Raw genomic sequence first — 15,038 nt, forward strand, 5'->3', positions numbered from 1 at the left:
GGAGACAGTTCACAGTCCAGAGCTTCCGGCGCCGGTCTAGAGCTTCCAGCGACGATCCCCAGTCCAGAGCTTCCGGCGACGGTCCCCAGTCCAGAGCTTCCGGCGACGGGCCCCAGTCCAGAGCTTCCGGCGACGGTTCACATTCCAGAGATTCCGGCGACGGTCCACAGTCCGGAACCTCCGGCGACGGTCCACAGTCCGGAACCTCCGGCGACGGTCCACAGTCCGGAACCTCCGGCGACGGTCCACAGTCCGGAACCTCCTGCGAAAGTTCACAGTGCGGAACCTCCAGCGATGGTCAACGGTCCAGAACCTCCAGCGACGGTCGGCGGTCCGGAGAGTCCAGGCATTGCGTCCAGTCCCACTCCAGGGCAGGAGCCTTCCTCTGTGCCAGGGCCCGGTCCAGGCACAGTGTCCAGTCCCACTCCATGGCAGGAGCCTTCCTCTGCGCCGATGTCAAGTCCAGGCACGGCGTACAGTCCCGCTCTGACCATAGAGAGCCCTCAGTTCTCTATTGTGTTTAGGTCAGAGTGTGACTGGGGGGTTATCTAGTTTATAGATTTCTAGGTTGGTGGTTTGCGTGGTTCCCAATTAGAGGCAGCTGGTAATCGTTACCTCTAATTGGGGATCATATTTAGGTAGGCTTTTTCCACACCTGCATTTGTGGGATATTATGTTGTGTTTGTGCCTGTGCACCACAGTCACATTTCGTTGTTTGTTTATTGTTTTTGCTTTAAGTTTCACTTTGCAATAAATATGTGGAACTCAACATCCGCTGCGCCTTGGTCCCGTTCTTACGACAACTGTGACAATCTCTTGCCGAATGGGGAAACAGTGGCTTTTTGCCACAGCTGAGCTTTCACAGGTGTGACACATCAGCACTGACGACTCGCCCAGCTCCGCCCACCAATCTCCTGCAGGAAGTAAGCACAGCAAAACCAGGTAGACAGAGCAGGGGATGGGCCGTCACACCCCCACCTATAAAAACAGGGACCTCCCATGTCCCCGAAAACAGAAACAAAGTGTTTTAATAAACAATCCAAATATACTTGCACTCCTTGAACATCCAACCACCCAGGTCGATCACTTACTCAACCCACACCAACCATATCACCTGGTTGCAAATTAAGAAAAGGAGAGGAAGAGAGATGAGACCAAATTGTTGGAGAACAGACAACAGTATTAAACAGGACGGCTAAGGAGAGGGCACACGGGACAACGCAGCCACCACCTAAAGATAACAAATCTCGAGGGGGAAAAGCTTGAATGTACTGACACCACCACATCAACCTTTGGTTCAGACAGTGCATCGAGAGTAAAAAGGTGAGTGGGTTGTGATCAGTATATACAACTAGAGGCACTACACCTGTACCCGCATTGAAGTGGTGGAGAGCCCAGATCAGGGCAAGAGCCTCCTTCTCTGCCACAGAGTAATGTAGCTGATAACTGTTGAACTTCTTGGATTAGTACGCCACAGGATGCTCAATTTCCTGGCTCTGACTGCAGCAGAACCGCCCCGGCCCCCAGCTGCAGTGTAAAAGGTTGCTGCGGAGCGGCCAACACAGGAGCAGTACTGAGAAGAGTTAACATCCTCAAGGGACTGTTGACATAATGGAGTCCAAACAAAAACAGAAGCAGTGTCAACCACAGGAGAGGGGAAAAACATACAAATGGAGCTTCCAAGACCTATTACAAGCTCAACCGTAGTCTTCATGCGGTTTCTGGCGGTGGGTATTTATGCACTTCAGCCCGCTGTCACTGAAAAAGCTCCCAGCAAGCGGATTAATATGAGCCATGGATGTGTTCCCGAGACAACTGCTCCAGCCACAGTCACCACACATAAATAGAGCTAACACTGCCCAACGTGTTGTAAGGGACATACGTCGCTAACCCTACCAGGGGAGAAGAGTCCAGGTAGCCAATCCACACTACCCCAAATCTCACTGCTAACACCGCACAAACACTAACCTGATGTCCCAACAATGAGCAAAGCAGGATCTCCAACCGGAACAGGGAATGGAGATTAACTGCATTCCTTTCTCCACTGCAGCACAAACCAGCACTACTTCAACACCAACCACAGGCATGTAACTTAAGTAGCAACAGGCAGTATCCAAATCTCATAAATACTTTGTACATGCACCTCAGTATGTAACTCCAAATCAATAATACTCACAACATAACCCCATAGACAAAAGGGTTAGCCAAGCAATAATCACAGAGCACTTTACTTTGAAATACCACCTTAAAACCAGTCAGCAAATGCTACCAAACAAATGAAATGCCAGGGAGTAACTCCAGAGATCCCAGATGAGGCCCCATTTATTACAACCTGGCTCAAGATTGTAACAAACAATGGGAAAACACACAAAAATGTAAAGGAATTACAAAATTAATTTATTCCATAAATAAAGTAAACACTCGCAATAATTAGATGAGGCATGAAGGTCAGTAAATTAAGCATCAAGTGCCGAAGTTATGCATGGAGAGAGGAATCTCTTGCTGAATGGGGAAACAGTGGCTTTTTGCCACTGCTGAGCTTTCACAGGTGTGACTCATCAGCACTGATGACTCTCCCAGCTCCACTCACCAATCTCTGGCAGGAAGTAAGCACAGCAAAACCCAAGAGACAGAGCAGAGAGGGGCCGTCACACATACATACTGATGATAGTATCTTCTGACCAGGAGAGTTTTGTTGAACGTTAAAATGCATATTTTGCAAAACGATTTTGGAAACATATCTTTCATATCAGCGAAAGAACAAAAACGTAAATTACTACACACCTTTTGTAGGGTTAGGGTTAGTGTTCCCACACGGCCATATCTCCATGTTACAGTGCATGTTTATGGACAACAGATGGAAGACAGAGGTGGCCACCTGTACTTATTAGCTATCTAGCGTGCTTCAAACACCTGTGTGTAAAGGGTAACTGGGGAGGAAGAGCAAACTGCTACAGTAAGTATCTTTTTAATTTGAAAGATTATTTCTCTCTAATATGAAATATATGGGGCATATCAGCATCTGTTTCGAGAACCATTTCACAAGTGATGATTATTTGCATTTCTAAAGGTTAAAATACAGAGTCAGAATTGCAGTTCACACACAGCCAACCATGGGCGATGCTAAGCTCTGAAAACCCGATGGAGAAGGGTTTTCAAGAGCTAGTCATCATCTACAGTTCCTTCAGAAAGTATTCACAGTTCTTGACTTTTTCTGCAATTTGATGTCTGAAATTATGGTTTGAATTGCGATTTAATTTTTTTTGTTTTAATTGTCACTGACTTTACTTAGACATAATACCCAATAATGTAAATATGTATTTAAAAAAAAACATTTTTTACAAATGGATTAAAAATGAAAAGCTGAAATGTCTTAAATCAATAAGTATTCAACCCCGCTGTTATGGCAAGCCTAAATAAGTTCAGGAGAAAAAATTTGCTTAACAAGTAACACAATAAGTTACATGGACTCACTCTGTGTTCAGTAGTAGTATATGATATTCCTTTTTAATGACTACCTCATCTCTGTACCCCACACATATAATTATCTGTGAGGTCCCTCGGTTGAGCACTGCATTTTTAACAGAGATTCAACCAAAAAGACCAGGGAGGTTTTCTAATGCCTCTCAAAGAAAGGCACCTATTGGTAAAAGTGGACATTGAATATTCCTTTGAGCATGGTGAAGTTACACTTTGAATGGTGTCTCAATACATCCCCTCACAACTAATATACAGGTGTCCTTCCTAATTCAATTGCTGGAGAGGAAGGAGACCTCTCAGGGATTTCACAATGAGGCCTTTAAAACAGTTACTGAGTTGAATGGCTGTGTTTAGAAGAAAAGTGATGATGGATAAACAACATTGTAATTACTCCACAATACTAACCTTATTGACAGAGTGAAAGGAAGCCTGTATAGAACAAAAAAAATCCAAAACATGCATGCTGTTTACACAAGTAATACTGCAAAAAATTACTTTTGTCCTGAATACAAAGTGTTATGCTTGGGCAAAATCCAAAACAACACATTACTGAGGACCACTCTTCATATTTTCAAGCATAGTGGTGGCTACATCATGTTATGAGTATGCTTGTAATCGTTAAGGACTGGGGAGTTTTTCAGGATAAAAAATAAAAGTAATGGAGCTAAGCAGAGGAAAGGAAAACCTGCTTCAGTCTGCTTTTCACAAGACACTAGGAGATGAATCCACCTTTCAGCAGGACGGTAATCTAAAACACAAGGCCAAATCTACACTGGTGTTGCATACCAAGAAGACAGTGAATGTTAGTGGCCGAGTTACAGTTTTGACTTAAATCTGCTTGAAAATCTATGGTATGACCTGAAAATGGTTGTCTAGCAATAATCAACAACCAATTTGACAGCTTGAAGAATTTTGAAAATAATAATGTGCAAATGTTGCACAATCAAGGTGTGGAAAGCTCTTAGAGACTTGGCCAGAAATACTTACAGCTGCAATCGCTGCCAAAGATGATTGGCTCAGATTGAATACTTAACTAATGAAGAGAGTGTTATTTTTCATGAATCTTTTTACAAAATGTTAGAAGTTTTCTTCCACCAACATGAGTATTTTGTGTAGATCGTTGAGAAAAAAATTTACACCCAGCTTATCAGTCCCCTTCTCACCCATCCATCTCTTGTGTATCCCTTTATATCCCCCCCAATGGGCATGAAAACAGAGAAGGTATGTGTGGGGTTTTAGCTGAGATTGTTCTTTACAGAGTCAAGTACAGTGCCTTCGGAAAGTATTCAGACCTTTTGACTTTTTTCCTCATTTGTTATGTTACAGCCTTATTCTAAAATGTATGAGGAAAAACCATTTAGTCAATCTACACACCATTCCCCATAATGACAAAGCAAAAACAGATTTTTCAAAATTTTGGTTAATTTATTAAAAATAAAAACCTGAAATATCACATTTACATAAGTATTCAAACCCTTTACTCAGTACTTTGTTGTAGCACCTACGGCAGTGATTACAGCCTTGAGTCTTCCTGGGTATGACGCTGCAAGCTTAGCACACCGGTATTTGTAGAGTTTGTCCCATTCTTCTCTCAGGTTGGATGGGGAGAGTTGCTTCACAGCTATTTTCAGGTCTCTCCAGAGATGTTCGATCGGGTTCAAGTCCGGGCTCTGGCTGTGTTGTCTTGGCTGTGTGCTTAGGGTCGTTGTCCCGTTGGAAGGTGAACCTTCGCCCACAGTCTGAGGTCCTTTATTGCTCTGGAGCAGGTTTTAATCAAAGATCACTCTGTACTTTGCTCCGTTCACCTTTGCCTCGATCCTGACTAGTCTCCCAGTCCCTGCTGCTGAACAACATCCCCACAGCATAATGCTGCCAACACTATGCTTCACGGTAGGGATGGTGCCAGGTTTCCTCCAGACATGACGCTTGGCATTCAGAGAAGGTTGTTTCTCATGGTCTGAGAGTCTTTAGGTGCCTTTTGGCAAACTCCAAGAGGAGTGGCTTCCATCTGGCCGCACTATCATAAAGGCCTGATTGGTGGAATGCTGCAGAGATGGTTGCCCTCCTGGAAGGTTCTCCCATCTCCACAGAAACTTTAGAGCTCTGTCAGAGTGACCACAGGTTCTTGTCTCCTCCCTGATCAAGACCCTTCTCCCCTTTTTGCTCAGTTTGGCCAGACGGGGGCTCTAGGAAGAGTCATGGTGGTTCCAAACTTCTTCCATTTAAGAATGATGGAGGCCACTGTGTTCTTGGGGACCTTCACTGCTGCAGACATTTGTTGGTATCCTTCCCCAGATCTGTGCCTCGACGCAATCCTGTCTAGGGTCTCTACAGAAAGTTCCTTTTACATCATGGATTCGTTTTTGCTCTGACTTGCACTGTTAACTGTGGGACCGTATATATTTACAGGTGTGTGCCTTTCCAAATCATCAATTTACCACAGGTGGACTCCAATCAAGTTGTTGAAACATCCCAAGGATGATCAATGGAAACAGGAGGCACCTGATCTCAATTTCGAGTCTCATAGCAAAGGGTCTAAATACTTATGTAAATAAGGTATTTCTGTTTTCGCTTTGTCATTATGGAGTATTGTGTGTAGATTAATTAAGTAAAATGTTTGTTTAATCCATCTTAAAATGGGGCTGTAACTTAAGAAAATGTGGAAAAAGTCAAGGGGTCTGAGAATACTTTCCGAATGTACTGTATATGCAATGTACTTTATATCAAGTAGCCAGCAAAACAACAATATTTTGGCTATTGACCACGGCTGACACCATCATAGCAAACTTAACGAGGCATGGTACTGGCAGGTAAACTCATCGCCACTGAGGAGCTCTCAATAGTCCAGTGAAGGTTATTCTACCATTACATCACTGTCGACTAGGCCTTTATGTGAATACTAACAATGTGTAGCATGAGCTAATGCAGTTGTATGTCCATTTCTCCTATGACGCAATGCCGGGTACCCTTTATGAGGCAAGATTATCTGTCATCTTGGCAAATGGAAAATATTCTACCTATCTAACTAAGCAACCGTAAGTAGTATGAACCCTCCTGCCATGAACATAGCCAACTGCCTGCAATATTAATGCACTGCCAGGTAGCTTTGCTGAGGCAGGATGAGCTGTCATCTTGGTATATGATATTCTACCAATGCAACGTAGATAGCTACTGGATCATAGGGCTGACACAACCATGATCATATAGCAATACTGCAGGAACTGAGGTAGGCGCCACAATCTCAGAATCAATCAAATGTAATGTTGTAGCAGCAGAGGATCATGGGCCCATGATCTTGAGGGTGAAGTATTAGATGGATGGGACGATATTCCTCCTGAGGTCTCAACCACAATTTCAGTCTTTGCCCAAACCCACATTTTCCAAAAATGCATTCAGGTGAGAAGTTGTGGGTGGGGGAATTGCTCATAACTATTAATTTTGGGGGTGGGTAAACACAGTTGTACCTGATCCCAACACTTTCTCACTAAAGCATACTTACCAGAGGTAAGTTAGCTCACAGTGGTAAGGTGGACATCTACTGTCACTTGGGTGTAATTTCAAATCCCACTTGGGGCGCAAAACAAATCTACACATGGTTAATATTCACACACAGTATACAGTCTTGTAGCGGCAGGATGACTTTAACTGGTCTATTTGATCATACGTAAACAATGCTTTCTGTAGTAGCTACACAAAGTCATCTGGCGTATGTTTCTGCTGTTTTGGGAGATTGGTATAGCTTACCTTGCTCACTGCTTGTACATCATTTTATATATTGACGCTTTGCTTGGGCAGTGTGCTACCCTGAAGGATCAGTGCCTATATCGCCAAGACTTGCATTATTCATTATTTAATAAGTGGTTAAACATATTTCCAAATGGTGTTTCTTTTCTGAACTGTTGTTTCAAATGTACTATGTCAATAAAACATAGCGAGGATGAAAATAAGAGACAATGAAGGACTGGTTGGGGTTTAAACTTATTTGAAACATAAATCTGAGCTGACAATGATCATATAAGAAGTTCTCAATGAAATTGACAAGTAGTAATTGGTGTAGACAGCCAGGTACACATTGTGATCGAAGATCAAGAACAGAAACATCATCCTCTGCCAAACTTTACAGTAGGCTACTCCGAAGGCAGGAAACACAGACAGAAACAGACTGACCATTTTATTCAAATGTTTTTCCCCACCAAAATACTTCAAAGTAGTCTGCGGGATAGCTAAAGAATGGGAGGAAGAGGTGCAGTAAAAGTGCTGGGAACACAGGAAGGATGAATGATTAAGAGAGGTGAGAGGGAGTGTTCCTCTGAGACTGAGCCTGGAGCAATGAGTAGCCTAGTGCTGAGGGACCTGCCTGTCACGCTGTCTGGCAGGCATGGAGAGGAAAGATACAAGCTGAACCCACATAAACCTGATTTTTATCAAATGAACAACAAATGATGTATTTTGGACAAATGTGGATGTGCAGAAAAGAGGCAGATAAGGATAGTGCAGTTTTTCTGCCCAAGGTAAATGCTTTTATTTTCATAATAAATAATAAATAGGTACTGAAAGTACTTGTAATATTTACAAAATAATAAACAGGACAAAGAGCAACATAGGTCAATGCTCTGACAGGCTAACAAATGCCTCTAATTCCTGATAACAATTTGCATGCACAAGCATAGTATAGCCATGACCCCATGACTGGTCAATCACAACAGGGAATGAGGGGGTTTAAATACATTTTACCAACAATGCATTTCACCATGGAACATTGCATTCCTACACAAATGACCAATTAACTTCAAAATCAGCATTCTGACAATATCAATATATGTAGGCAGTAAATATAGGCTACATATTACCAATAGCAAACACTTCAGTCAAGCTCATAAACCATGCCTTAAGTTACACATTTTAATTTAATTTAGTTACTCAATTATCCTCCCCCGGGACAATCAATAGGTTGGCATGAACCACAACACAGTCAAAACATGGCTCTCTCTTGTAGTGTATCTCACTTTGACTGACAAAATCTCCATCCAGGAGCAACCCCAATACAATTATGAGGATAAACAAAGTATGTATTTACATTTCTTTAGCTTAACTCTTAATCACGATCACCTTAATCACGATCATACTGTTAATCAACAAATGCATGAAGGAAAGGTAAAATAGCATGGATAAGTACGGCTTGAGCTGTAGACAAAATGTTTGGCGACAAAACGAGAAAAAAAGGAATCGGTGTGCACGACCAATGAATTATGGGTGTGTGTGTGTGTATTGGGAAAGTACATACAACTGTAGTCTACCAGACACTTTTATATACAAACCTATGAGATAACTTACACAAACAAAAAAGAACAGGAACTGCTTCTGCAATGACAAAGGACACTGTTAATAGGCTAAGTCAGCCAACCAATCCTAAAAGCAGTTCTGGCAGGTGGTAGACCTCTTCTTGGTGCACTTTCATTTCCCAACCCAATTTAAGAGGGCAAAGACAACTCCAAGGGCAACAACACAAATAGAGCTCTTACTATGATTTAATACAACTCAAGGAAAGTGAAGATAGCTAATGATTGCAGCTAATTAACTAAGTGATGGAAATTACCAAACAAATCCTTGTAAATATTCTGTTAATGTTCCATGTTTAATGTTCCATACCAAGTTCTTATTTAGAGCAAAACTAAGTTATCACTCTTATTTAAATGTTTATTAGTAGGAAATTATTTTAGTTTGGGCATCTAGTTACTTCTCAAATAGAAACCAATGCACACTGTACAGAAGCCTGCCAATACAACTACACTATGGGTATTTTTATGTGTTTGTATTACAGAAACTTGAGAGAGAGGGGGAGTGACTGTTTTAGTCTGGCTCCAGTGTGTAGTGGCTGCACATATAGAACAGAAGAGGGTGCCAAATACATTGAAACAAAAATGAGATCCCACTGCTTTCTGATTGTGATTGGCAAATATGGACTCATGCTTTGTCAAGAAGACACATACTGTGTTGCGGTTTCGATCATTGTGCCAGGAAATCATTACTAAGACATGATTTGCTGATAGCAATCACATTACCCTTGAACTAGTAATTTTATCCCTCCCTGTGACACTATAGAAGGATGAATTTAGTTCTTTACTTTCAGGTTTGTCTTGCCGTTTATTTACAGACTAGTGTTTCAGAGGTAACCAACTATACCAGGGGTCTTCAACCTTTTCTTGCCCAGGGACACCCTTTCAGGCAATTATAATTCACGTTTTATTATCAGGTCAATGGAAAGTAATCAACATTTTAAAATGAATAGATTTGGTAGACAGTTTTTTATTATTTTGATCTCCTCACATTATAAATTGGAAGAGGACTTGTAAACTCTAACATAGCCTATTAGATAGAAAAGTAACTCCAAAATACATTTTCGCTAATAGCAGCTGTTAGCCATGTGTACTTGCTGAGACTGGTACTAGCGGGTGCTTTTTCAAAGCCTATGTCAAATCCTTCAGTAAGTGTAATTAGCTTAAATTAGTGTAATTTGTTCAATATTAGGAGTTGTAAAATACAGCGAACAACATTAGAAAGATGTTCTCTGTTGTTGTTGCTAGCGATATTCATGTATATATTTATATTTTCGCGCACCTGCTGCAGTACCTCAGGGGTCCGCGGATCCCCGGTTGAATACACCTGAAATATACCAATAGCACACAAAAATAGACCTTGACCACTTTACTACATCAGCATTGTTATTTGATAAAAATCTAATCAAATTAAAGTTTAACCGTCCACCTTCATGCAGTCCCAGTATTTGTGCTATATCATGCTAGAAATGTAACAATGACTGAACAGCAGCATGTAAACTGAGGTATCTGAGACCATCAACTGGGCAGTAATGGCATTGTCTCTCTCCAATGTTCTGGTTTGAGGTTACATTACTACATTACACCACCTCCTGACCATTCCCCTTTCTCTTTCGCTGGAGGTAGTGTACCACCTGTGTGACATTTGCCTTGCCCAGCCTGGTGATGAAACAGTAGAGGAAGGGGTCAGCCAGTTGAGTGCTGATATCGCCATACTGACCTTATAGGGCAGGAAGAGCCAGGAGGGGCTCCCACAGTGCTCCAGCAGCCCCCACAAGAGCATCATAATGTGGATGGGTCCAAAGCAGAGCCCCAGGGTGAGCAGCACCATCACCAGACAGGGCCAGGTTAAACAGATAGATGCCCAGGGTGTTCCTCTTTCTGATGTGCTGCCAGGAAACATAGAGGAAAAAGGAGTTGGAGGGAATCCCGATGATAATGATGACCAGGTACATAAAGAGAAAGGGCCACCTCTCTTTGGGGTAGTCAGCTGGATTACACAGTTTGTCTGGGTCATATGTGGTGCTCAGGCTGAAATTCTCCAACCCAACTGTGGAGTTCATGGCCCCTCACCTTTTGGGAAACAAAGCAATACAACACAACATTACTCAGTTTCTGAAGTATAGCAAAGATAATTTCAAGACTGCATCATTTAAACATGAAACATCCACTTATTAGTAAACATCCACTTATTGGATATCTTGCTAAAGTAACCCACAGTAAGTACCATCTCAAGTACAGTCAGATACAAAACTATTGGTACCCTTGATAAAGATGAGCAAAAAAGACTGTCTAAAGGTGGAATGGAGCCATTTTTATCTCAATACCAAATAATGTCTGGGTAAAAATGAAGTACCTTACTGTAATTATTTGAAATTAAAATGATCAACAAGAAACAAAAATGGCATCTTTACATAAAGATTAATTTCTCAAGCAAGAATTTTGCTAGGACCGTCCGAGAATGGTCTTAGTTTTCAGTTTTCCCCACCCCGCTATCTGTTATTGGCAGAGATGTTTGGAACTCTTTCTTATTGGTCTGTTAACTAATTTCAGGCAGTCTTTTCCAATCCCATAATGTAGAAATATGTCTATAAAACACAGGAAGTGGCACAGCGGTTTAAGGCACTGCATCTCAGTGCCAGAGACGTCCCTACAGACCCTGGTTTGATTCCAGGTTGTATTACAACCGGCTGGGATTGGGAGTCCCATAGGGAGGCGCATAATTGGCCCAGCGTTGTCCGGGTTTGGGTTTGGCAAGGGTAGGCTGTCGTTGTAAGTAAGAATTTGTTCTTAACTGACTTGCCTAGTTAAATAAAGGATCAATTAAACAATCTTGACTGCGCTGAGCATTTTAAAATAAATAATATGAATACTGAGCTGTATTGAATGCTCAATTATATATATATTTTTTAAAGGGTTTGGCGTTTGGATCTTTGATGTTATGGGCTATTTTGCTTCCACTGGTCCTGGGGCTCTTTTTAAGGTCAACGGCGTCATGAACTTGACTCAGTACCATGGCATTTTAGTCAAAAATCTGGTTGCATCAAGACAATAACCCCAAGCACATATCAAAAGCTACAAAGAAAGGGTTAATTGACCACAAAATCAACATTTTGCAATGGCCATGTCAGAACTTGAACCCCATTGAAAACCTTTGGCTTGAATTACAAAGTGCAGTCCATAAGCACAGATGAAGGATATCAAGGATCTGGAAATATTCTGTATGGAGGAATGATCTAACATCTCTCCCAATGTTTTCTCCAATCTCCTAAAACATTTTTGAAAAAGTCTCAATACTGTTATCCTCGCAAGGTGAGGTATTGAAAGGGATTGAAAATGGGGGTGGTAATAATTTTGACCACTGTAGTTTTTTGAAAAATATATCTTACTTGTTAAACAAAATGTATTTTTCTGAGAAAATGTATTAGTATAATTGTCAATATTTTTCCAGTATACAATATAGCTTTAATTTTATAGTCTTTTTTTCTAATATTTTTCAAGGGTGACACTAATTTTCGACCTCTCTATGACCATACAGTAACACGTAAAAAGCAGTACTCACAGTTGACCGTATACAGGAGAACACTCAGTAGACTTTTTAGTTATTGATTATAGAAATCAAATTATTAGTTTGTTTCTCCCAAACGATAACCTTCTGGACAGACTCGGTACACACATGTAATGTCATTCATAGGCTTGGTCAACAAGCTCCAAAAAACAGGAAGAAAGAAACCACTGCTACGTGAGACCTTTACTTTACTACAATGAAGATGTGACAACCAATAACATGACAAATAAAGAGAGAGGGCTAGTGGACTACACTGTAGCTTTAGTTACAATCACCACTTGAGACATTAACATCAACTGTCTGTGTGCCTACAGTATTGGTTTTATAATTTAGACGGGTTATTATTTTAGCTTGTGTTGACTTTACTGTTTGGGTGTCATAAAGGAGTATGAATAAGCCATATTGAGAAAATCCTCATTATATTGATCTAATTGGACTTTTATATGAAAGTCAAACAACAGATAATGATCCATAGTGTGTACATATAGATACAGGGACTTATTCCACACAGGCTGAATTCAAAATGGATTAGATAGATTTTTTTTCTTCTCACCCATTTACACGCAATACCCCATAATGAAAACGTGTTTTTAGAAATGTTACCTAATTTATTGAAAATTAAATTCAGAAAAATCTAATTTACGTAAGTATTCACACCCCTGAGTCAATGCATGTTAGAATCACCTTTGGCAGCTATTATACCTGTGAGTCTCTAAGAGCTTTGCACACCCGGAGGAAATGGCTGCCTTTTTACAATCCCCTAATCAATTGTGCTATTGTGTGTGTTTTTTTGCGTTATTTGCAACTTATTTTGTACCAAATGTTTCTGCCACTGTGTCTTATGATCGAAAGAGCTACTAGATATCAGGACAACGATTACTCACCCTGTACTGGAGATGGGAATAATTTACTTCAGACACCCGACAAGGCCCTCATCACCGTCATTCGCAGGAGAAAGAGACAGAGATATCGAGGACAAAGGTCCTGGTGCCTTGTAAGGGATTCTGCGGCAATCGGGTAATCTCCCTTTACCATTTGTCCCATTAGCCAACATACAGTCAATGGAAAATGATCCCATATATCCTACCAACCGGTCATTAAGAACTGTAATATCTTATGTTTCACCAAGTCGTGGCTGAACGACGACATGAATAACATACAGCTTGCAGGTTTTACGCTAGAACAGCAGCCTCTGGTAAGACAAGGGGTGGCGGTCATGTGTATATTTGTAAACAACATCTGGTGCACGAAATCTAAGGAAGTCTCAAGGTGTTGCTCGCCTGAGGTAGAGCATCTCATGATAAGCTGTAGACCACACTGTCATGATGTTGCCCTGTTGGTGAGGTTAATGACCCCCATAAATACCTTTCCCCCTTTTCTCTCTCTACTCAACAGAATGGACTCTTGGAAAGCCCTTTGTTAACATAGAGAGAGTATGGTAACATCAAAAGGTTGTGAACCGAACAATATTTCGGTAATCCAACCAGTTTAAAGTATCCGTTGGTACTTAAAGAATATGATGTCAGATCAGTTGTCATCTGAGACATTTTTACTGATGATAGGATGACAAACTGTATCTTGGCAAGTCTACACATTCTAGTTATCAGAGTCACATGGAATTGTTGTGCAATTTAAATGTTTAAATATGAAGCTATTTGTGAAAAGATGAAATGTCATTTTAGTTTTTAAAATGAGAGATTGTTTTTAATAAGTAAAATATGCTCAATCAGTGGCCACGCCCACGTGAATTGGTTGGAAATGATGAACCAACCACTTTTCTACATTTCTATAAGAGCTCCCGTTACCCAATACATGGCGAACTAAGCCAAACTCAGAATGAGCTCTGGTTGTGAATGGTTAAATGACTACAACCTAATGAAATTAATATTGTGTTCCCGATGACGTGAGGACTGATGTCCATACGTTTAGAACGGCAAATTTCAAAGTGGAGGTGACGATCGCCGTGCTGGAAGGATGAATTTGACTACACCAGGCAGAATATAGCATGAGCTTATAGTATGGCAACTTGGTATGAACTTTGAACTCTTATTCACTAAAGAAGTGATATCTCTTAGACGTCGAGTTATCAGCAGCAGCTGTAAACGTGCGTGGCCTAGGAAAGGACGGACAATCTCTTCAGGATGACAGGGTTCTACAACGTATCCGTTCTACCACACTACCGACTACAATGTATCCGGACAAGGGAGATCTCTGCTAGTCAACCCAACCTTCCATCCTCAACCAACCTATTGAAGCGCATCTCAGAGTAAATATATTTTTTTCCTTTTCCGAATGGGCGGTTATTTAGAATGCATAAGATTCTGTATTTACGATGGCATAGCTTCATAAGGTCCGATAGAAACCCAATCCTTTTGTTCCTCAGTCTTCCCGCGCTTTCATTCAAACCCAACCCCCTTTCTTTGTGTAACCAGCCGTCATATCAGTTTCGTCCGCAAGGAACGTTTTCTTTTATGACATAATTAGTAATCAATGTACTACCCATCCTGTGTATATGTAATTATATGTGATTATTTAGTAAATAAATAATTAAACCAAATTTTGTATTGCTGATTCAACTTGTTAGCCAGGGTTTGTGAAGATAACCAAGAATTTTATGATGTTCAGATGAGACTGAATAAGTTGACGATTAATAA

The 15,038-nt window shown here is 41.0% G+C and overlaps 1 protein-coding gene across 1 annotated transcript in view; it reads right to left on the minus strand.

Annotated features, from left to right (window-relative positions):
- Positions 1-298: 298 nt before the first annotated feature.
- LOC110504332 (G-protein coupled receptor 4-like) overlaps positions 299-15,038 on the minus strand; it is a 29,945-nt gene continuing 15,205 nt past the window's right edge. Inside the window, exon 2 of the mRNA XM_021583109.2 lies at positions 299-486. Coding sequence (XP_021438784.2) covers positions 299-486 — 188 coding nt within the window. The remainder of the gene's footprint in view (positions 487-15,038) is intronic.

Source organism: Oncorhynchus mykiss, chromosome 25 (genome assembly GCF_013265735.2).
Source record: "Oncorhynchus mykiss isolate Arlee chromosome 25, USDA_OmykA_1.1, whole genome shotgun sequence".
NCBI classification, from domain to species: domain Eukaryota; kingdom Metazoa; phylum Chordata; class Actinopteri; order Salmoniformes; family Salmonidae; genus Oncorhynchus; species Oncorhynchus mykiss.